General features: G+C 34.0%; 2 protein-coding genes and 1 pseudogene across 2 annotated transcripts; 1 reads left to right on the top strand and 2 right to left on the bottom strand.

The window, feature by feature from the left end:
* Nucleotides 1-702: 702 nt before the first annotated feature.
* Nucleotides 703-1187, bottom strand: LOC112041140 (pathogenesis-related leaf protein 6-like; annotated as a pseudogene).
* Nucleotides 1188-2942: 1755 nt separating this feature from the next.
* On the bottom strand, nt 2943-4739 carry LOC112041148 (uncharacterized). The gene is made up of 3 exons (XM_065770827.1): nt 4470-4739; nt 3672-4129; nt 2943-3504 (listed from the first exon to the last, which is right to left on the bottom strand). Exons 2-3 carry the CDS (start codon nt 4083-4085, stop codon nt 3025-3027), a joined length of 894 nt encoding a protein of 297 aa, XP_065626899.1. The 5' UTR covers nt 4086-4129; nt 4470-4739; the 3' UTR covers nt 2943-3024.
* Nucleotides 4740-14546: 9807 nt separating this feature from the next.
* On the top strand, nt 14547-16096 carry LOC112041139 (glucan endo-1,3-beta-glucosidase). The gene is made up of 2 exons (XM_024074040.2): nt 14547-14676; nt 14996-16096. Exons 1-2 carry the CDS (start codon nt 14622-14624, stop codon nt 15943-15945), a joined length of 1005 nt encoding a protein of 334 aa, XP_023929808.1. The 5' UTR covers nt 14547-14621; the 3' UTR covers nt 15946-16096.
* The last annotated feature ends 5668 nt before the right edge of the window (nt 16097-21764 follow it).

Below are 21764 nucleotides of genomic sequence, written 5' to 3'. Positions count from 1 at the left end.
TCTCAGGATAGAGAGAGAAGGAAAGTGGATGGATTTGCTATATAATTCCTTAATGTAATCCTCCCATAGCTCCCACAGTTGTTAGGTTGGTGTATCAGTTATCAACAGTGAGAATACTGATTGGAAAGCGAAGAATCCATGCATTATGTGCAGTAAGTTTGCCACCTATAATCCAATAATATTACTCGGCAATCTCATTGGATAAAGTTTATTTAGTCTTCTATGTCAAAGATAAAGGCAATTTCCTGGCTAGTATTAGTATGTCAAAGCAAGAACCGGCAAAGAGAGAGATAAAGAAGTGTTAGCCTTCAGTAATGGTATTTTTTATGTTCATATAAACGAGAGTTGTCATGTAAAAGCATTTTTTTTTTCTCTATATACATAGTGGGGAGGGAGAGCTCGGATTCGAAATTACACAAATAAGACTACAAAATATGCCATTACTAGTGATATTACTTTATTAGAACTCGAGTCACGTTAAAGCCTTGAATTAGAGGGGAAAAAAAACATATTCTTTGAAATAATAAGGGGAATGAGTAAATAACAACTTTTGAGAAGCTAATAAAATAATTTTTCTGTGGCCACTCAAAAAAAAGAGTTCTGTAACCATCTTTTATTTCTATGATCAATACTTCCTTTATTTATCTTTAGTTTCTCTAGCAGTCGAGGCTTAGGACTTGGAGGTGATCAATTCATGCTTCACTAATAAGGACCTTGTCCAACATAATTGCCCGGAGGATCATAGTTGCAAGTGACAAACCACCACCCATTGTTGCACTGAACTTTAGCACACCCAAGACGAACTGAATTTCGCCACACTACTTGAGTATAGTGCAAGCACTGTCCCTAACACAAGTATTGCTGTTGTAGTCATAGCAATTCTTCTCTGCAACCCACAAGTTCACTGCAGCTGTCCCTGTAAATGAGCCACTTCCTTTAGTAAGGTTCTCACCATAACTCCCATTTGAGTGCACAAGACTGCAGTCTCCAATCCTTGAATTGGCATAGTTTTGAGCACAGGTTGCGACTGGGCTGTCTCATGTAATATTTGGGACCCCAACTTGTGCACGAGCCACATTGTGAGCACTTAGATAGTCCTGTTGTGAGTTTTGGGCATGAGAAGTGTGAAGTTGGGCTAAGCCCACAAGAAAAATAAGAGCAAGTGAAATTTTAGTACACAAACTCATGATATTGGTTGCTTTTTAAGTGAAGATGGAATGTTTGGTGAATGATGAGAATCGTAACGTGATAATGGCGGACAAAATGGGCTTTTTTCCTTTTCAGGCAAATTATATAGGAAAATGTTCCATTTCTCAAATTAAATAAGAAAATGTCCATCTTTTAAAACTTGATTTTTGATAAATCGAGTTAAAAAAAAAAAAAAAATTTTGAAGCTCTATAGTGACATTTTAATGAGCTTATAGTGACGTTTTAAGGATCTATAGTGACGTTTTTTAACTTGACTTTAAAGAAATCGAGTTATAGGTAAAAAAAAGGCCATTATAGGTCAATTTCATTGCCTTAAAAAACATCACTATAGGTCCTTAAAACGTCACTATAGGCTTCTTAAAAACGCCACTATAGGACCTAACTCGATTTACCAAAATCGAGTTTTAAAAGAGGAGCATTTCCCTATATAATTTGTCCAAAAGGGCAGAAGCCCATTTTGTCCTGATAATGGCTATTTTTAGGAAAGGCATGAAATTATTTTACCTGCTAATTCGGAAATAGAATGATTTAAGTTGTTGATAACACTAATTTAAGCAAACTAAAAGCACTAATCTTCCCCCTTGGACATGTAAACTTTGCAGTCAGCTCCAGTTAAGTCTAAAAAAGATGTAAAAGTGGTGCATTGATCAAAGTAACTCATATGTTTTTCCTTTTTTCCAAATGAAGCAACAACTCATGAAAAAGATTAGAGGGAACGTACTAATTACAGTTTCATTATAACAAAGACATACCTTATTTCCAATCCAAATAATGCTTTAATCTAAACTCTAATGGCTTGTTTGGAAGTTTAGAGAGGGAGGAGAGTAGAGGGAAGTAGAGGGAAGGGAAGTAGTGGGGAGGAGAGTAGAGGAGAATGATTCACCTTCACCTTATTTGGATGTTTTTAAAATTAGTAAGGGGAAAGGAGTAATTAGCCCTTCCCTTTGTGTAATTTTGTTAATATAATAAGGGTAAATTAGGTAATTTACTTGGTCAATAGTTTATGTACTCTACTCCCCCTCCAAATCTCTCCAATTTGGGGGAATTAAAATTGGGGGGCTAGAGGGAGTCCAAACCCCTCCCCCTCATTCTTAAAAAAACTTCTAAACAAGGTAATTGCATTACTCTCCCTCCCTCTACTCTACTCCCCTCCTTTTTTAAACATCCAAATATGCCATAACAGATATACGGAGAAGGCTATTTCGATTTTTTTTTTAATTATTTTTTTTAATACTTAGTAGTGTATTGTCGCAAAATTTTAGTTAAATAATCAATTGTTAAGAAAGCAGTAGTATTTATATAAATTGATGCAATTAGGTCATTGTACAATTGGTTTTAGACGGAGCTATTGCCTCTAATTAGAGGGAAAGATTCAGAGAGGAATCTTTGTAAGCTTGCTGGAGAATCTTTTTTGTCTAGTTATATTTTACTTAAAATACAGTGTTTCATTTATCAAATATTCCTTTTTTCTTTTTCTTTTTCTTTTTTTACAAAATTTTATTTAATTATTTTAACTACATTGATTTAAAGATAGTAATTAGAATCTTCCTTCTTTAAAATATTATTGTAAAGTTATTTGATTCAGTTGGTTAGAAAGTTTCATTTTCCTTCAAACTAGGATCACACATCTGTAAGTTTTGTTAAAAGAACCAAAAGATTTGAATGAAATATTCGTTTGAATTGTGGTTTAATAATATATGATTTATATATATATATATATATATACACACATATAGACTAAAATGGAACCAATATAATTTATATGTACAATTTGCTTGAAGTCCTTAGCTACATCCTAACATAAGGTCACGCCAACTATTTACTTGAAGTTCGTCTAGCAATGATTTCCTTTTGAAGTTGTTCATAAAAAACTTTTTGTACTCCAGCCAAGGTACTTGTATCCACCAACATGATTCTCTCCTCCTCGAACATTTCTTGGATACGAAGCTTTTCCTTCTCGATTCTAAGTTTTTCCTCTTCCAATCGAATTCTCTCCCTATGGACCCTATCCCTTAACTCTTTCAAGTGAACCATTTCCGCTTTGATATGATCCTTTTCTTGTTTTTGTGATTCCTCAATAAATTTCATCTTCTTGGCCAAAAATTCCCCAACATCTTTTTTGGTAGCTTTATTATTTTCATTAGCCTTTTTGGCCTTTTTACCAATCGGTCTCTTGAAATTGGTAATGTCATCCAATAAGGACGCACCATCCCCTTCGGCAATAGATGTTGAACCCAGAGTTGGAGGTAGCAATGTCCTCGATCTTTCCTTAGGCTCACTCCACTTTGGTTGGTCCTTCAACATAAGCCAACAATGTTCAAATTGAAACTTTAAATGGAAGTTGTTTTTATACAAAGCCTTCGCGTTGTCAATCTAAAAAAGTTAAAAGAAATATAACATGATTAGTATCTTTAAACTATTGAAGAATGGGAATGTTAACATTTTTGCAATATAATTCATACCTTATCTTGTTTAGTTTGAGAAATTGCTTTAACTTGAGCCATGCACCCACAAAACCTATTTGTCTCCTTGTCAATCATTCCCCAACGATTTGTTAGGGAAATAGCAGTGCGTGTGGTACCGAAGGTATTGTGGTTGTGGAAGTATTTCCAAACTTTTTCACGAAATGTATTTTGTTTCCGCTCATAACTGTGTATGGCATCGACACTAGTATTGAGCCATGCTGACACTAAGAGTTTATCTTCATCTACACTGAAGTTAACACCCCATTTTGTTTTCTTAGGAGATTCAACTTCAGGTGTAGAATCAGAAGAGGACATTGGATTATTTTGAGATATGCCCGAAAGCTGTGAGTCAACATCAATGTTCCCTTGTATGATACTAGTGGAATAAGGCAAGTCTGCTTGTGAGTCCATAAATAACGTAGATAATGACACAGCAAATATAAACTTCCAGCAGACTGAAAATTCCCAAATGTAAAAGACATTTATCAGAACTGACACTTAAAAGCAATAAAGTATAAACAGATTCCAGCAGACTGAAAATGGAAAGACATTTACAACAATAAAATTAGAAACAAAACATTTAATTTCCAGCAGATTCCCAAATGTAAAGACATTCAGCAAATAAATTAGAAACAGAGAATTTACATTTCCAGCAGATTCCCAAATGTAAATGTGAAAGACATTTTTCAGCAAATAAATTAGAAACAGGAAATTTCCAGCAGATTCCCAAATGTGATGACAGTTTCATCAAATAAATCAGAAGCATTACACGAAGAAAAGACAGATATAACTTACCTGTGAATCGGCGAGGAACCCAAACAATGTAGCTTGGGGGAGAGGACTTCGAGCTTGAAGAACCCAAACACTCGGACAGAGAGACACAACCCACGAACAGAAATACAAGCAAAATCAGCGGCGGCGTGCTTTGGCGAGATGTAGAGAGAGCGACAGAGGGCAGAGAGGCGGTTGGGAAGAGCAGAATGTGTGAGTGTGAATGAAGGGTTTCGGTGGAGAAGAGATAAAAAAAAAAAGGATAAAACTTAGTTAAAAATATCTCAGCTGTTGTTTCTTTAATTCATCTCAAAACAAAAAATTCATGGGACAAAATCTTAAAGAGGGCTGTTCTTTTAAGTCTTGTCCTTAAATTATTATTTTTTTTTACAAAAAAAATATTCTATTTTAATTTGATTTAAGTGAATATTTATATGAAACTCTATTTTAGAGATTTAATGCAATTAGGTAAATGTTTAATTGGGTTTAGATGGAACTGTTGCCTCTAATTAGAGGAAAAGATTCAAAGAAAAATCTTGTAAGCTTACTGGAGAATTTTTCCTGTCTAGTTATATTTTACTTAAAATACAATGTTTTATTTATTTCTTTTTCTTTCCTTACAAAATTTTATTTAACTATTTTAACTACATTGATTTAAAGATAATAATTAGAACTCTATCCTCTTTGAAATATTGTAAAAGTATTTGATTCAGTTGGTTTGCAAGTTTCCTTTTCCTCCAAACTAGGATCACACAGCAATAAATTTTGTTAAAAGAACTAAAAGATTTGAATGAAATATTTTCTTGAATTGTGGTTTAATAATATATGATTTTTTTTATATAGACTAAAATGGAACCAATTAAATTCAGGAAATTTATATGTGCAATTTGACTAAGCTTTAGACATAGCCAAGGGGGATTATAAATTGAGACAAAAAGTAGTATTTTTTAGGATTTGTCTCGGGTCTACACATTATTTTGGGCCTAGTCATTGGGATACAACATAACCATAATCGGAAATATATATATATATATATATATAAAAGATAGAAATTTTATTCTAATTTAATCTAAGGGTCCGTTTGTTTCGCGTAAAATAATTTCTGGAAAATAGCTTATTTTCCAGAAATGCTATTTTCGGGAAAGGAAAATATTTTCAAGTGTTTGGTTGTATTATGAAAATTGTGTGTAGAAAATATTTTCATGTGTTTGGTTCTATTCTAAAAATGCTATTTTCCTACTATTTTTCACATTTTCTCAGTTATTTTCTCATCATCCAAATAAATTTTATTACAAAAAATTTCAAAATTACAGCCAATTCAACAACAAATTCCGGCAGCAAATTCCGGCAATCAAAAGCCACAACCACCAAAACATCACCACCACAACAACAACAACAATCAAATTAAAAAAAAAAAAAAAAAAAAAAAAAAAAAAAAAAAAAAAACGAGATCGAGGAAGAGAGAGCGACGGTCTGGGTTTGGGTTTGGGTCGACGATGAGATCGAGGTTCATGGAAAGGCGAGATCATGGCGATGGGTCTGGTTCGTGGATTGGCGAGATCGAGGAGGCGATGGGTCTGGGTTCATCGGTTTGTGGGTCGACAGTTGCTCGTGCTGGCTTGGTCTCTCTCGCCGGCGGTTCGTGGGGCTTGGTCGCCGGTCTGGGTCTCTCTCTCTCTCTCTCTCTTTTCCGGAAAATTTCATTTGAAGTGAAAATAAAAGGGGAAAACAATTTCAGCTTTGACTCACGGTTAACGGAAATGAATTTCTGGAAATGCTATTTTTCATGCGCAACCAAACACCCGTATTTACAGAAAAGCATTTCCGGAAGTAATTTTCACCCAAAACAAACGCAGCCTAAGTGTATAAATTGTTAATTATATGAATATGTTTGAATATGTGTATTGTTTCAAGTTCATCGAAAATTTTGACATTATTTAATGTTCATTGCAAAGTATATGTCAATTTTGCAATTGAACAGTGTCTAAGAAGGTTGCCATTGATTTGTTTTTGTAATTTTTTTTTTAAGTTCGTTTGAAAAATACAGGTTGACCTAACCTAAAACTCGATTGACCCAGTCCGAACTTGAATTCACTTACCCGTTTGCTGCATCTATGTACGTATATGCTTGATCCAATTAATTGGGATTTTGGTTACTTAATGAATTATGTAATTTTATTTGTCTTTGAATTACTTTTATAGGAATAATATTTTTGAATATTTATTCTGGCTTACACTCTGATATGGTGAAATCTTATGGGTGGGCGGCCATTGTCTGTCTAGTTCATACTTTAGGTTCAAGGCATGACATCTAGATTCATTTTCTTTCAATTTTTATGTGTTTTACACAAGAGAGTCAATACCGTACCGGAGGTTATACCGGTTTGGCTAACGGTACGATATATTTCGGATACCGGTCAATACCGGTGTACCGTTTCGGGTTTATCGCTATTATTTTATATATATATATATATATAGATATACTTATTATTTATTTAGAATTATTTATAAATCTATATAAGAATCCTTAAATTTATAATAGCATATTTTTCAAAATTAATTGCTTATTTTTAATATGATTATTTCTTGCTCAAATATCAACCCATTAATATAATTTGACATACTAGATTGTAATAATAATAATAAGTTGCTTTCAAAAAAAAAAAAAAAAAAAAAATATATATATATATATACATACATATATAAAGTTAAAAAATGATATTAATTATTAAAAAATAAAAACATAAAATTGCTTATCAAATTTGAGCGGCAGCTGGCCCAAAAGTCAAGTATATTTGAAGTTGTTTAGCTAAAAAAAAAAAAAAGTATATTTGAAGATTGAACTCATTAGAGTTCATGTGGGTTGTCAGAACCCACACAAAACAATTAAATAAGAGCCACACAAACAATTAAAAGTCACACAAATCAATTAAACAATAGCCACACACACACACAACTAAAACAGAAGGCACAGAGAGGTTCGGTCAAAACTGAAGAAGATGAAGAAGAAGAAGGTGAAGAAGAAAACAGAGAAGCGGCTAGATAAAACAGGAGGAGGAAGGCTGGGGAATGGCCGACAACATGAGAAAACAACCGGTGAGGACGGCATCGTGAGCTTTCTGCTTCTAATTTTTTCCATTTTCTTCAAGCTTTTAGTACTGCCCGGTTTCCATTTTTCGGCCGAGATGTCCGATATTCGGCGGTACGTCCAGTATAGTCCGGTAAGGACTGGTATTTTAAGCGGTACGAAACATGGGTATTTCTGTACCGGTTCACCTGCCGGTACGATAAATTCCGACCGTACCGGCCAGTACGGTACGTAATTGACTCCACTGGTTTTACATGTTTCTTTGAGCAAGTACCAACAGTGAGGAAGGTTCCAACTAAATAACAGAGCAAATTTCAAGTGTAAAAAAATGAGTGTTTATTTTTTAGATAATTCGATAATTATAATAATAGAGAAAGAGTGATTTAAATTCTGAATGTCTCTATAAAGACACAAAGAGGTGTTAGTTGACTACAAAGTTCGATTAAACTCATATTTTTCAAATTACAATTATTCAGCATAGCATGCATTCAAATACTTTTCAGACACAATTCAACTTCGACATTGACAATTTGGAATGAAAGGTAAATCATTTCTAAGTAAGGTAATAGCGGTATTGACTTTGAATGAATCATTTAAAAAAAAAAAAAAAAGGCTCATGTTGGAAACTTCATGTTGTTTGAAAAAGAGAAAAAAACAAAAGGTAAGTAAAGCGATAGTGGTCTTGAATTTAATATCATTGAGTAAAAGACCTGAAATAAAATTTATACCTTTTTCTCACCTCATGATATTACTACTGCAACATTTAGAAAGTAAGTAAATACTAATAATTACCTCAAAAAAAAAAAAAAAAGAAAAAAGAAAAAAAGAACAAGAAGAAGAGGTAAATACTAATTATTACCACCAACAATTAGTCTAGTGGAAATAAATGGATCCACGTGGGCTATAAGTTAGGCCCACTGTGCCTAAGGTCCATCAAAATAAATTATCAAAACTCTAATAGCCAATAGGCCTCTTTAACCGTGACCCACTGAATTACTAGTATAATAATATCCACAAAAGTAGGTTTATTTATATATGCTATTCTATAAATTAGACCTCTATATCTTTGACCCATTTTCAATTTTTCATTTTTTCCCCCTTTCAATCGCTTAACTATAATTTATTTTCAATTTAGTTCTTCCATCTAGTTTAATCAAATCTTACCGTTTTATTTATTTATTTTATTTTTTATTTTTAACTTTCCAAGATAACATTATTTTGTTGGACTTAACAGTATGAATTGGATGGAAAGATTGCATTGAAAAAAAAAGGAAAAAACAAAAAACAAAAAAACAAAAACAAAAACTTAAAGCACTAAATTGAAAGTAGGCCAAAGTTAGGGATTGTAATTTATTATTTGGGCTTGTAATTTATAATTAGGCTATCTATCTATATAAAGAAAAGAGTTAATAAGGTGCAAGTTTTAACAGGATGACAATGGAGTGAAGTAGGGTCGGATTAGGAATGTCGGGTTTAGCACTATCTCCTCTTTTGGGACGATTGAAGGAATTTAATTCACCATCCTTAAGAGCACTCATACTAAAGGAGGTATAATTGCTATAATGCTATTTTAGCAACTAAAATACCAAAATGCAAGCTACAACAAAGTTGCTATATCTAAAAAAGAAAGCAACAAAGCTACAGTGGGCTATCAAAGATAACAACTCACTGTAACTCAAAACTTTAAAATATATATATATATATATATATATCTTTCTTTCTCCTTTCCTCTTAAAAAAAAAAAAAACTTTTTTTTTCTTCTTCTATCTCTATTTTTTTTTTTTTTTTTTTTTTTTTTTTTTTTTTTTTTTTTTTTTTTTTTTTTGCATTTCAATCCCTAAAATTTAATCTATTTTCAATTTAGTTCTTCCATCTAGTTTTATCCAATCTTGCCGTTAGTTTTAGTATTTTAAATTTTTTTTTTTTTATAAGACTTTTCAAGACAACATTATTTTGGTGCACTTTAACCGTATGAATTGGGGAAAGATTTCATTTGAAACAATTGGAAATTAAAGGATAAAAAAAATAAAAAATAAAATAAAACTTAAAGGACTAAATTGAAAATAGATCAAAGTAAGGGGTTGTAATTTATAATTTGAGCTTCTAATTTATAATTTAGGCTATCTATCTATCTATATAATGAAATGACTTAATGAGGTGCAAGTTATAGTAGAGATGACAATGGGGTGAAATAGAGTTGGACCAGGGACGGTTGGAGGTATTTTACTATAGTTAATGAAGTAGCTATTTGTTGATGCCCATTTTAGCAAAAGGTCCCAAATAACAGAAGAAACCCAACAATATGAAAAAAAGGTGAAGAAAGAAAAGTAGTAAAGTAAAAACCATTGAAACCCAAATGACAGGAATAATGGTCCATGAGCTCACAAAATAACAAAGTGGCTCCAAAGTAAGAAAGTGGGCCAAGTAAGCCCCAAAGAATGAAGTAGTAAGCCTATGGGAATCAAAGGAAATAGAAAGAAAGCAAATACAGGCTAGAGGAGCCCCAAGAAAGGAATTAGTAAATGAGATTGGTTCAAAGGTCAATAAACCTAAAGGTAAGGGATATGGTAATTGGGCTTGGGAAGCCCAAAAGATTTAGCAAAAATCCATGGGAATGTAAGAAGTATGAAGGAATGAAATGGGCCGAGGATGCCCCAAGGAATGAAACGGGCTAAGGATGCCCAAGGAATAAAATGGGTTGAGGATGTCCTAAGGAAGGAAATGGGCCAAAGATGCTCCAAGGAATGAAACAGGCTGAGGATGACCAAGGAATAAAGTGGGTTGGGGAAGCCCAAGATGTTATACGGATTGACCTAGTAGGAATACTAGGCAATATGGACTAGAGGAAGGAGTAGCGCATGAAACTGTCATGGTAGGCCCAGAGGTTGCCCAACAAACACAAATTAAACGATATCATGGCAGAAATAATGCAGTGGCATGGCAAGAGTACTAGTTAGTCCACAAACTAGAATTGAAAGGAGAAAGGGGCAGAATTAAAGGAGAAAAAGCCCATACCCAAGCAATACCTGGCCCGATGAAGAAACAAGATGCAAAGAACAAAGATGCAATGACTCATCCATGCCACAAAAGGTTAAATGAGTAGCGAAACATGTAGTAGGACCAGACAAACCCGTAGGAAATGGCAAACGCGTGAACACCAAACAAACAATGGACTAATATAGGAGTGGATCACGCACAAGGCTCAAGCACCACTCATTTGTACCTAGCTAATACAAGGGTGGTGGGTCATAGGTCAGAGGTAAGAGAGGGTATGGTCTGATGGTTGGAAGAAGGGGAAAGCCTATTCTGGGGTTCCCACTTAAGCTCTTTTGGGGGATATGTCCTACTGGGATGACATACCACCCAAAAAAGACAAAGATGAGTTGGAATCACTAGGTGCATGCTATAGGAGTTAGTAGAGAGAAACCCAGTCCTCATCTAGATGAGAAGGCCAAGAGAAGTAAGAAAACAAAACAAAACAACTTTTGTTTGGGAATGAAGCGTGGCGTGGCCAAAACAGGGTAGTGGTGGTGGCTAGGCAGCTAGCAGACCAATGGGCAGTCCAAGAAGGACACCCACAATAGGCCAAAAGTAGTTGAGGAGTAAAAATGGTAAATCTTATCATGGTAGGCAATATAAAAAGGCCTTATCCATGCACAGTAAACAACAACAAAGAGGAATAGGAGAAAACACAGAAAAAACAGAGAAATAGGAAACAAAGAAAACAGAGAAGAAAAACAAAGAAAATAAGATGACCAAGAGTAAGCAAAACAGGAGTGTGAGGAATGGAAAGCATGCACCAATAGGTTACTCACTTTTCTCCCTCTCAATAGCCTGCTCTCTAGCAAGTTAAGAATCTAAGATTAAGCCACTTAGGTCCATATTCCACAGTAGGTAATTTCTATGGCAGGATTCCCCTGTGAGATTACCCACATTGGAGACTGGTTCCCTTCTTGAACTTAAATCTGTCAAGGACCCAAGTTTAGCAAACTAACCCCCTCCCTTCTTTTATTACGATTGTTAAAGTGCTAACGTTATCTTTCTTGTTACCAATCCATTCCTGCAATACTTATAGTATTGTGTTTTCCTTTGCAAAATTGTTTAAATATTATCTTTGGTCAGTAGCAAGTACTTTAGATAAAATATTTTAACTATCATGCTGTATTATGTTTCTCATTCTATAACGTTTTTGTGACAGTGTTTCCTGCCATGGGCTCGTGACTCTATCAAGATTCCTACCAGGGGTTCTAACTTGTGTACAAGCTGGCCTAAGGTGAGTTTCAATTAAGCTAGTTTCGACTCTCTTACCCCAGAATCAGTGGGCCGTAGTGCGGCAGGAGCAGCCCAGCCTAGTACATAAGAAGGCCCACCACACTTTTAAATTAAAACACATAAATAAACATTTGATGAGATGGGTAGGGTGAGTCAAGATGAAGCAAGCAAAATACATCCTTGCCCTAACCCCTATTTATGGCAAAGAAAACCTATGCATAGCAAAGTGGGGCAGAGCGAGTCAAGTGTGGCACGAAATTTTAAATATTCCTAACCTTAAATCAGATTATTTTTCTCCTTCCAATTCCCTCTCTTCTTCTATTATAGTAGCACATTGATGTGGAATGTAAAAGTCTTAAGAAGCAGAACATTCTACTTCTAAAAAACAAAAATCAAAACATGTTTACTTTTGAAAATAACCTCGAATCTACGAGAGTTCCTTGAATTCACAAGGGTTCTTAAATCCACAAGGAGAAAGAGTCTGGAATTCACCAGAGAATAGAAAGACAAAAGCCTGAATTTTATTGATTAAATAATTGTTAAAAAAAAAGTATACAGACTTAGGGGTCTATTTAATGGCTCCGTAAAACTTGATAGACAAGAAAATATATTCTAAAATAACTCCTAATTAATACCTAACCATAACAGAAACCAAATTTGACCTAAAAAGCATTAAATGCACATAAAAACAAGGAAATAGTAACCATAAACCTAAAATAACGAAAATTACAAATTAAATACCAAACTAATAAATTACAATAATTAAATAGTAAATTGTGTCATACATCAGACCCCTCCATTCAAAACAAACTTGTCCTCGAGTTCATCTTTGAAATCTATAATTTTTCGTTGCAAATAAACAAATACTTCGAATGCTTTATCGCCTTAATCTTCTTTCCATACTTGCAACTCATCAATAGAATAAATAAATCAACTTGAATTTCTTTTTCCTTGGTCTTCATGTAATTGTAGAAATTTACCAAATAATAACTGACAATTGAATCAAACCAATAAAATCAATAAACTTCGGTGTATCGCTTACTACCAAAATAAAAAGATCTTGAGATTGACAATCTTATGATTTGACTTCATTGAAATTCTTGAAACTTTCCTCTTCAATTTCTTCCTCAATGGTCTCTACCATCTCGACTTCAAGATCTTTCTCTGTAATAGGATCTTCATTATTCTCTTTCACAATAATCTTGATTTGGGGATTTTCTTCCATAACAAGAATTGCTTTAGAAATCTCTATATTTTGTTCTTTGACTTTCACATAATCTTCAATAACAATATTTTCTTCAACATACAGTTCTTCCTTTAATGGTAGAATATATGGTTCTTCAAAATAATTCAAGTGTGAACTTTTTGGCTAATAATAATATTGTTTTGTATACGACAAAATTTTAATCACAATCCAAAGGATAAAAGTTGATAGCAAACATCTTTTTCATTCTTGGCCATGAACGAATTCTATCTTTACCTCATCTAATTCTATTAGACTGTATTCGTTCGCACCAACGTAGAGCATATTCACTAAGTTTATACAAAGCAAGTTTAACTTTTCTCTCATAATAAATATTCTTAAAATTAAATAAATCTTCTAGATCAAGTAACCAATCAAAAAAATCATCTTTTAAAAAATAACCATTAAAACTCGCAATTTTTCTATAAGGTCTATATGAAATTTGCTTACTAATAAGTTGCACATGAGTAATGTCTTTGTGACAGTCATCCCTATTGTTTTCATACTCCAACGACGACATCTTAGTAAAAATATTTGTGAGTGCTACTTGATCTAAAATTTCTACATCTCCTATAAAAAAAAAAAAAAAAAAAAAATTTCTACATCTCACATGTTGATTTCACAAATTTGTTAGGCTCGTAGACTAGGACATTTATGTACAAACCATAACGAAATCTCTTAATCGTACTTTGTTGACTTGTTTAGCAGGATTAGAGGTCAGATAGCCAAGTTAATTACTTTCAAAAGGATCTTATTTACGGGCCATAAGAATAAACTGTCATTGCGATATCACCCCGCGTCTGAAAGGGCTGATGTTTTGCTTAATTTCCATGGTCTTGATCAGCTAGGTGAAGGCTATAAATAACATCATTTTCCTTCCAGCATAACAAAACATCAACGTGCTTGACTTCTCAAGCTTAATTTGCGGAATTCCTTGTTGAGAATTGCTTAAAGATTATAAGATATATATATGCGACTACATGACTTTGAACTAATGGATTATAATCTATAATTTATGGCAACTGGGTCAGTCATTATTTGTAACTTGTAAGAGATAACGGGTCAGTCTTCTCAATTGACTATAATTGATCTTGACCTTCAATCAAGCATCGACCTATAACCAGACGTTAAACTAGAACCGCCACAAACCTGACCATTGGATTCAGGTCAGGCCCTTTAAATTAGACAGGAGACATTGAATCTTAAATTACCTAGACTTTTCAAGAAGAAAAGTATAGGTACATGTAGACAAATATGTGTATCGTACGACTTTACTATTGTGTAATACTTACGTGTCTTGTTAAGGATCTTGAACTTAAACATACGTGTCTTGTTAAGGATCTTGAACTTAATTTTTTTTTTTTTTGCTTGCAACAGTTGGTCAATGGTACATCTACGTCGATTTCCCTGGAGTGATTGACGGAGTCATTTTATGTATAGGACATGTCAAAAACTCTCAAATCCTAAGGCTTGCACTAGCCTATAAATAAATGAAGGGATAGGTTATAGAGATAGCAATAGCAGAGATATCTGTTTTAAGCATTAAGAGTTAGTTTTTCATCTTCTTTTCCCCATGGCTCCAATGATGCTTCTAATTGGTTTTTTGATAGCTGGGCTAGAATTAACAGGTATAATATGGTCTCTCTCCCTGTGCATTTATACTGCATGCATAGCATGGTCTAATCTTTTGATGTTGAGTATTGTCTTGGTTTTTAGAACTGTGAGGATCCGGAGAAGCTCTATATATTCTTCGTTATCACATCTCTTTCACATTAGATCAATATGGTTACTATATCATTCAAAACTTTTTTTTTTCAAAATCTCTCTCACCACATGATGATAGGAACCCAAAGATTGAAAGAACCCGAAATTAGTTCTTTTCTCCAGTCCTTTTCCAATGTTTACTTAAGCTATTACTTATTAAAATCTGTCACAACTTTGATGCAGGTGCACAATCTGTTGGTGTATGTTATGGAAAAAATGGAAACAATCTACCGGCTGATGGAGAAGTTGTTGATCTGTATAAAAGCAATGGCATTGGGAGGATGAGGATATATGACCCAGATCAAACAACTCTCAACGCTCTCAAAGGATCAAACATAGAACTCATCATTGGCATCCTTAACAACAATCTTCAAGCCCTCACTGATGCTACAGCTGCAACAAATTGGGTCCAAAACAACATAAGAAACTACTCGCCGGATGTCAAATTCAAATACATTGCTGTTGGGAATGAAGTACATCCTGGTGATGCTGAAGCCCAGTTTGTTCTACCTGCCATGCAAAACATTCATAATGCAATTGTAGCTGCCAATTTACAAGATCAGATTAAGGTTTCAACAGCTATAGATACAACTTTGTTGGGAAATTCTTACCCTCCATCAGCGGGTTCATTTAGTGATGCTGCAAATTCATATATAAGCCCAATCATCAACTTCCTAGTCAGTAATGGGGCACCACTTTTAGCCAATGTTTACCCTTACTTTAGCTATACCAATAACCCTCAAGACATAAGCCTTCCATATGCCTTATTTACTTCACCAGGGGTTGTGGTAACAGATGGTAGTCTTCAATACCAAAATCTTTTTGATGCATTGTTGGATTCACTCTTTTCTGCTCTTGAGAAAGCTGGTGCACCTAATCTACAAATCGTAGTATCAGAGAGTGGTTGGCCATCTGAAGGTGGTACCGCAGCTACCGTAGACAATGCAGGCACTTACTACAAGAATCTGATTAATCACGTGAAGGGTGGGACTCCGAAGAAGTCTGGACAAGCAATAGAAACTTATTTGTTTGCCATGTTTGATGAAAACCTCAAGGGTGGAGCAGAAATTGAGAAACATTTTGGTGTCTTTTCTCCTAATAAACAGCCCAAGTACCAAATTAGTTTCGGTTAGTTAGTGTGGTTAGCCATGCATATTCGTTTAATTTAAATAAGTGTGCCATGAGCCATGTACCCCCTTTAATGAATAAGTTTCCTAAACAAATATAAATCTCGTGTTGCTTGGAAAAATGGATGAAAATAAAATCATAAGTTGCTTGCTTCTATTATGCCTTGTTTTTTCTTCAACAAATTGAATCGTGAGAATTTGAATTTAAAATCTCTCTATAGAGCATGAGTTAAGTCTCTTTACGTTATGCATATTGGTAAAATAGACACAGTCAAAACAATATGCATCACCGACAAAGAACAAGTACAACTCCCAAAATGTTGGTCTGGTAGTTCTTGGTTCTCCTAACTCATGACATTTCTTTACAATGTCAAACATTCAATTTTCCCGGTCTTTATGCTTTCAAATATCTTTAATGTTGCGTTTAGATGGGATGGATAGCATTATTCTAAGGGAAGCATAAAATTATTATTTTGCTTTTTTGATAGGTTGGATAGAATTATTCTAAGAGAAGGATTTGGTTTTAAACTTAATTTTAATATATAACTTGAATAGAGTATGAAATGGGGAAACATTGTTTATGAAGATTATATATACATTATCTTTAATAATGTATATGTGGATTTAAAATGAGGGATAATTGAATAGAAGTTGATTTGTGACAATGTCTTTGGTAACAATATTAGAAAAGAGTGAAAGGATTTAAAAAAAAAAAATTATAAGGTCTAGAGTTTCATGTAGGGACTGGCTTAGGATTTCAAGTTATAAGGGAAAAAAAAAAATAATAATAAAAAGTAAAAACCCTCCAAATAGACATCAATATAGCATTAACAAATTACAAATACAAAAGATCGTTATTTCTTAATACATTAAAATGCAAGCATCTACTAATAAAGATAACAAAAAAAAGTTTATTTATTTTTTTTTTTTATTACTATTGCTAGCTAGGATTTTTTTTTTTTTTTTTGAAGATAGAGCATTCACAATAGTGATGTTAAAAAATTTAGCTTTTAGCATGTCAATTTTTTATTTTTTTTAATCTAGACCACATCACTTTACAATATACCCAACATCAAATGTTCTTTTTTTTGCCATCTCATTTAAAATAATGTAAACAACTAATTAACATAATAAAGGAAGAGAGAATTTGAGTTTTTTAATTGAATGAAGAAATTTAATTTTAGTAAAATATTGTATTTTATTTTTATTAATTTGCTAAAGTCAACTGATATTAATACTAGTTTACTGTAGTTACAAAAGAATTAGCTTTAGTTTCTCCAATAACACATGGGTTTTTGGTTCTTTAGTGATAATATATATATATATATATATATATATGTACTAAAATACAATCACCATTGTGAATGCTTTATTATAAAAAAAAAAAAAAAGTGTATCTCTAAAGTTGCGTTCAGATTAGAGAATTTAAAACCAAAATATTTAAAAGAATTATAAATTACTTGTTTGAGATCATCCGTCTTGAATCTTTCCATTTTTGGATCCGTCTCTTTCCGTTTCAGTTGTAATTTGATTTCTTCTGAATTTTATCTTCATTTTCTGATTTTTTTTGGTCCTCAAAGTTAGCAAATTAATTCTAGGATCACGCTAACGGGTGTCTTTAGGAAAGGAGAGATGCTACGTCTACAATAATTTTATAACAAATCACAGGTAGTTAGTTGTTATTGGTTCAAATTTGAAATTAACACTAAGATTACTTTTTTGCCATAACAATAACAACTAATAACAACTTGCCACTTAAGATTTGTTGTAAAAATATTGTAGACATATCATTTCTCTTGGGAAAATTGTTAACAATTCATTTTATGAAAGTTTTGACACTACTTTTGTAGGAAATGAAAAAAGTTATCAAAACATTAATAGTTTTTTTTTTTCCATAAAAATTTTATTTAAATAAATTATTAACCATTATCCTAAGAGCATCCATTAATATTTCCTTAATTCTAAATAAGTTTAATTAATTACTTGTTTAATTAATCGATTAATTTTTGCTTATTTTGTTAGGAATTAATATATGCTTTGATTTTGGATGAAATTAGATGCATTCAACCTTATCATAAAATTTTTTCTCAACCAATAAGAATATGACACATCATTTAATTTAAGTTGGACTAAAGTTAGACTAATTAGAAAAAAGAGATCATTCTCTCAAAAAAAAATAAAAAATAAAAAAAAATAAAGAGATCATAATCACCTATGGTTGGGACTGGTTTCATGCAAGTGTAGTTCACTGTTAAAACTTGATTTTTTTGATATCTTTTAATCCGGTGTTCCGATTAATGCTCTTAAACTGTCATTTTGATTGTTGTGACCTCTAGGTTTGTTTTGTAAAAAGTATTTGGAGATCAAATAGTCAAAATTACAGTCTTTGCCCTGGAGACATGAGATGATGATAATATACAATGCGATGAAGAGTGAAGACGATGTTAAATGGTTGATGCAAAATGGGGTGTCTTCACATGTTGATATTAGTACTACTTTTTTTGTGGATTAGAATACAAAGTTGAGAAGACTGGTGGAGTTTATGCGAGTGTTAATATAACGAAGCAATAGTTGAGACTTGAGAATGGTTGGCCATCCGACGGGTGGGTGTAGCAGCAATAGTTGATCAATGCAAGCAATTATTACAAAAATTTGATCAGTCATGTGAAGAATGGAACTCCGAAAAGGCCTGTGACCAATACAAACTTACTTGTTTGCTATGTCTAATGAAAACCAAAAGGGTTAGTAGAAACTGAGACGTTTTGGTCTCTTCTGATCACCTACTAAGTAGCCCACAAGATGTATATATGCTACTACCATTCACGGTTAGAAGAAGCTAGCTAAGTTGCTCCTAAAATATGTTATGTTGGTGACTTAGTGTATTTTAATAAACTAAATCCTCTTATTATCGGGACAATCAATAACTTGTAAGATAGAAAGAGAAGGAAGGTAGTGGATTTGCTATATATAATTCTTTACTAAAAAGTAAAAATGTAATCCTGTGAGCGCAGCGGGCTCTTTCCTCTCCTCTTAAAAAGGAAAAGGGGGGAGTATGCCTCGACCGAGTGGACCGGGGCGGAGAAAGAGTTTTGGAGTTACCACCTAGTTTTATGGCTTTGGAACCATGTATATAGCACCCTTTACGTGGAAGGATTGATTTTACTACCAGAGTATAGGTTTGGAGTTTAGGTACAGTTTTGGGAAGGTGTTAGGCATCCAAAACCGCCTAACTTGTGGGTCGGCTTTCAATCATTGTATCTTACATCTTAATCCTATTAAAGACACATTCAACATTGCATACTAAACTCACACACACTAGCATGCATCTAACAATCAACATGGCATCGATTATCCCAAAAACCCTAACCATACATCTATAATGGCATCTCATATCATCCTAACATACATCTAGTATCACACCATCACGTCACATCCAAGGCAGGAACATATGCATATCAAATCAAGGCAGAAACATGGGTAGCAAAACAAATCATCTTAAAGCATGGCATATGGACTTACATATACATGTTCATTAAAGAAAGATAAAGCTTGTAAGGTTGAATTTAACCAACCATCTCGTTGGCTTTATTCCGTGCCAAATTTGCTTGTATTTCAGCATTAAGAAACCCAGTATTTAGGTGAGAATCATGTAAGAGTAGTGTGTGAGAGAGTGTGAAGAAAAACTCAAGTTTGTGCACTCAACAAGTGGCTCGCAACTGGATCTCGCAGCTTGCAAGTTGTCAAAAGTTGCACACGTGTGGAGCATGCAGAGGAGCTAAACAATCAAGCTAGTTGGAGCACTACAGGACAAAAAGTCCAGATTGGCCATTCAGTTAGTTCGCGGCTTAAACTTGCGACTCAGTCAAGTCGTGAGGCCAAGTCGCCAGTCCACTCTATTTTGGAAAAACTTAATCTTTGCATCCCATTCTCACTTCAGTATAAATACCCCTTATACCCACGAAATGTAGAGAGCTTCCAAAGAGAATTTTGAGAGAAAAACCCTAGAAAAAAATAAGATTGACTCATCCATAATCTTCATTTTTGTTTCTTCAAATTCCTCTATTCTTACCCTCTCCATTGTTACATCCTTGAGAGGTATACTTAGCCAAATCCTTTTCTCACTATACCCATATCTGTGAGAAGGCTTCTTGGTGCTTGGGAAGCAGTTAGGAAGGGACCAATAGATATTGGTTGATGCTATGGGCTATAGCGAAATCTGGTAAGTTAAAGAAAACAAAGGTTCAGCGTAACCTCATTAGACCAAGAAGCTTGTAGGGCTTAGGTACACTAGGTAGATTAAGCTTGGAGGGTCTTCAGCTGTCATGTATCCTAACTTCATTCTTTAGTGGATTATTGATCGCTTAGAGAATGGCGGGGAGGTTTTACGCCAAGGACTTTGGTTTCTTTTTCAATAACACATCACTGTGTTGTTTTTGTGTTTGCATCTCTCTTCCCTTAATCTTTGCCATTTAATTTCTGCTGTGGATGTGATTTTATTTGGTTTAGATTATGTTATCAATTCTGATTTAGCTTATTTACATTTTTCGCACGTATATTGTTTGTTAATAAGCTTGAATTGGTAATTTGTAATTTGGGGGTCTAAACGTTCAAGGGTATTTTATACACATTTTGAACATTTAATTAGTATTAGAACGGGTGAACTCTTTGTGGTTTAAACATCTTAGTGCGATCCTTAAACCCGTATTGAGATGGACCAGTCTCTATCTTTAAATGCGCCACCATATTTTGATGGTAGCAACTATGCCTTTTGGAAAGTTAGGATGAGGGCATTTTTGTGTTCAATGGAAGAAACCATTTGGGATACGATGGGTATTAGATGGACTAGGCCAGAGGCTGCCAAATCCACGTGGGATAAGGCAACCATCGCGGCGTCTAATGCAAATAGCAAAGCACTTAACGCTATTTTTTATGGTGTATCTCCAGATGAGTTCCACAAGATATTTCACATCTCTATTGCCAAGGAGGCATGGCAGATATTGGAGACCTCGTATGAAGGAGCGAAGAAAGTGAAAGACACTAAGTTACAGATGCTGACCACTCGGTTTGAGGAGTTGAAAATGAGTGAGGACGAGTCATTTGACTCTTTCTATAGCAAGCTGAATGAGGTGGTCATTGGCAAGTTCAACTTGGGTGAGAAAACAGAGGACTTAAAGATAGTATGGAAAATCCTTCGATCATTGCCAAAGAGCTTCCGTACAAAAGTTACAGCAATTGAAGAGAGTAAGGATCTTGATGATATCAAGGTTCAAGAACTAATTGGCTCACTTCAAACATATGAGCTATCATTGCCATCACAAAGGAAGAGCAAATCCCTTGCTCTTAAGATGATAAATGAGAGGGTTGAAGCTCACGACTCATGATGAGGATGTTGTCGATAAGGATGTGGCATATCTTGTGAAGAATTTTTGAAAGCTCTTGAAGTTAAAAAAAAAAATGGAAAGTTTGTTGAGAAGGGAAAATTCCCAAATTTCGGAAAGGGGAAAAAGGATTTCAAGAGGAAAGATGGGAAGGACTCTCAATCATCTTAAGGAGTCACGTGCTTCGAATGCAACGGACATGGAAATTTCAAGAAAGAGTGTCCCAATTATTTGAAAGCGAAGGGCAAGGTGTATGCCACTACACTTAGTGATTCCGATTCCTTTAATTCAGATTCAGATGAAAGCTGTGATGGAGAGAGAAACTTTTTTGCATTTATGACCATTGCTCATGTGGAATCTTTGGATGACTTGAGTGCTTTAGTGGAAGAGCTTGGTGAGCACACTGAATTGGAGTCAATTGGGATAGTTGAGGAATCTGAATATGAG

This window comes from Quercus suber, unplaced genomic scaffold, assembly GCF_002906115.3.
Source record: "Quercus suber isolate HL8 unplaced genomic scaffold, Cork oak 2.0 scaffold_36, whole genome shotgun sequence".
NCBI lineage: Eukaryota > Viridiplantae > Streptophyta > Magnoliopsida > Fagales > Fagaceae > Quercus > Quercus suber.
This window is presented reverse-complemented; position numbering and strand designations above follow the sequence as displayed.

Coding starts and splice junctions, on each gene's coding strand:
- LOC112041148 (XM_065770827.1), bottom strand. CDS start 4,085: ATGGACTCACAAGCAGACTTGCCTTATTCCACTAGTATCATACAAGGG. Junction 3,505..3,671: donor CTCAAACTAAACAAGATAAG/GTATGAATTATA, acceptor CTTATGTTGAAG/GACCAACCAAAGTGGAGTGA.
- LOC112041139 (XM_024074040.2), top strand. CDS start 14,622: ATGGCTCCAATGATGCTTCTAATTGGTTTTTTGATAGCTGGGCTAGAA. Junction 14,677..14,995: donor AGCTGGGCTAGAATTAACAG/GTATAATATGGT, acceptor ACTTTGATGCAG/GTGCACAATCTGTTGGTGTA.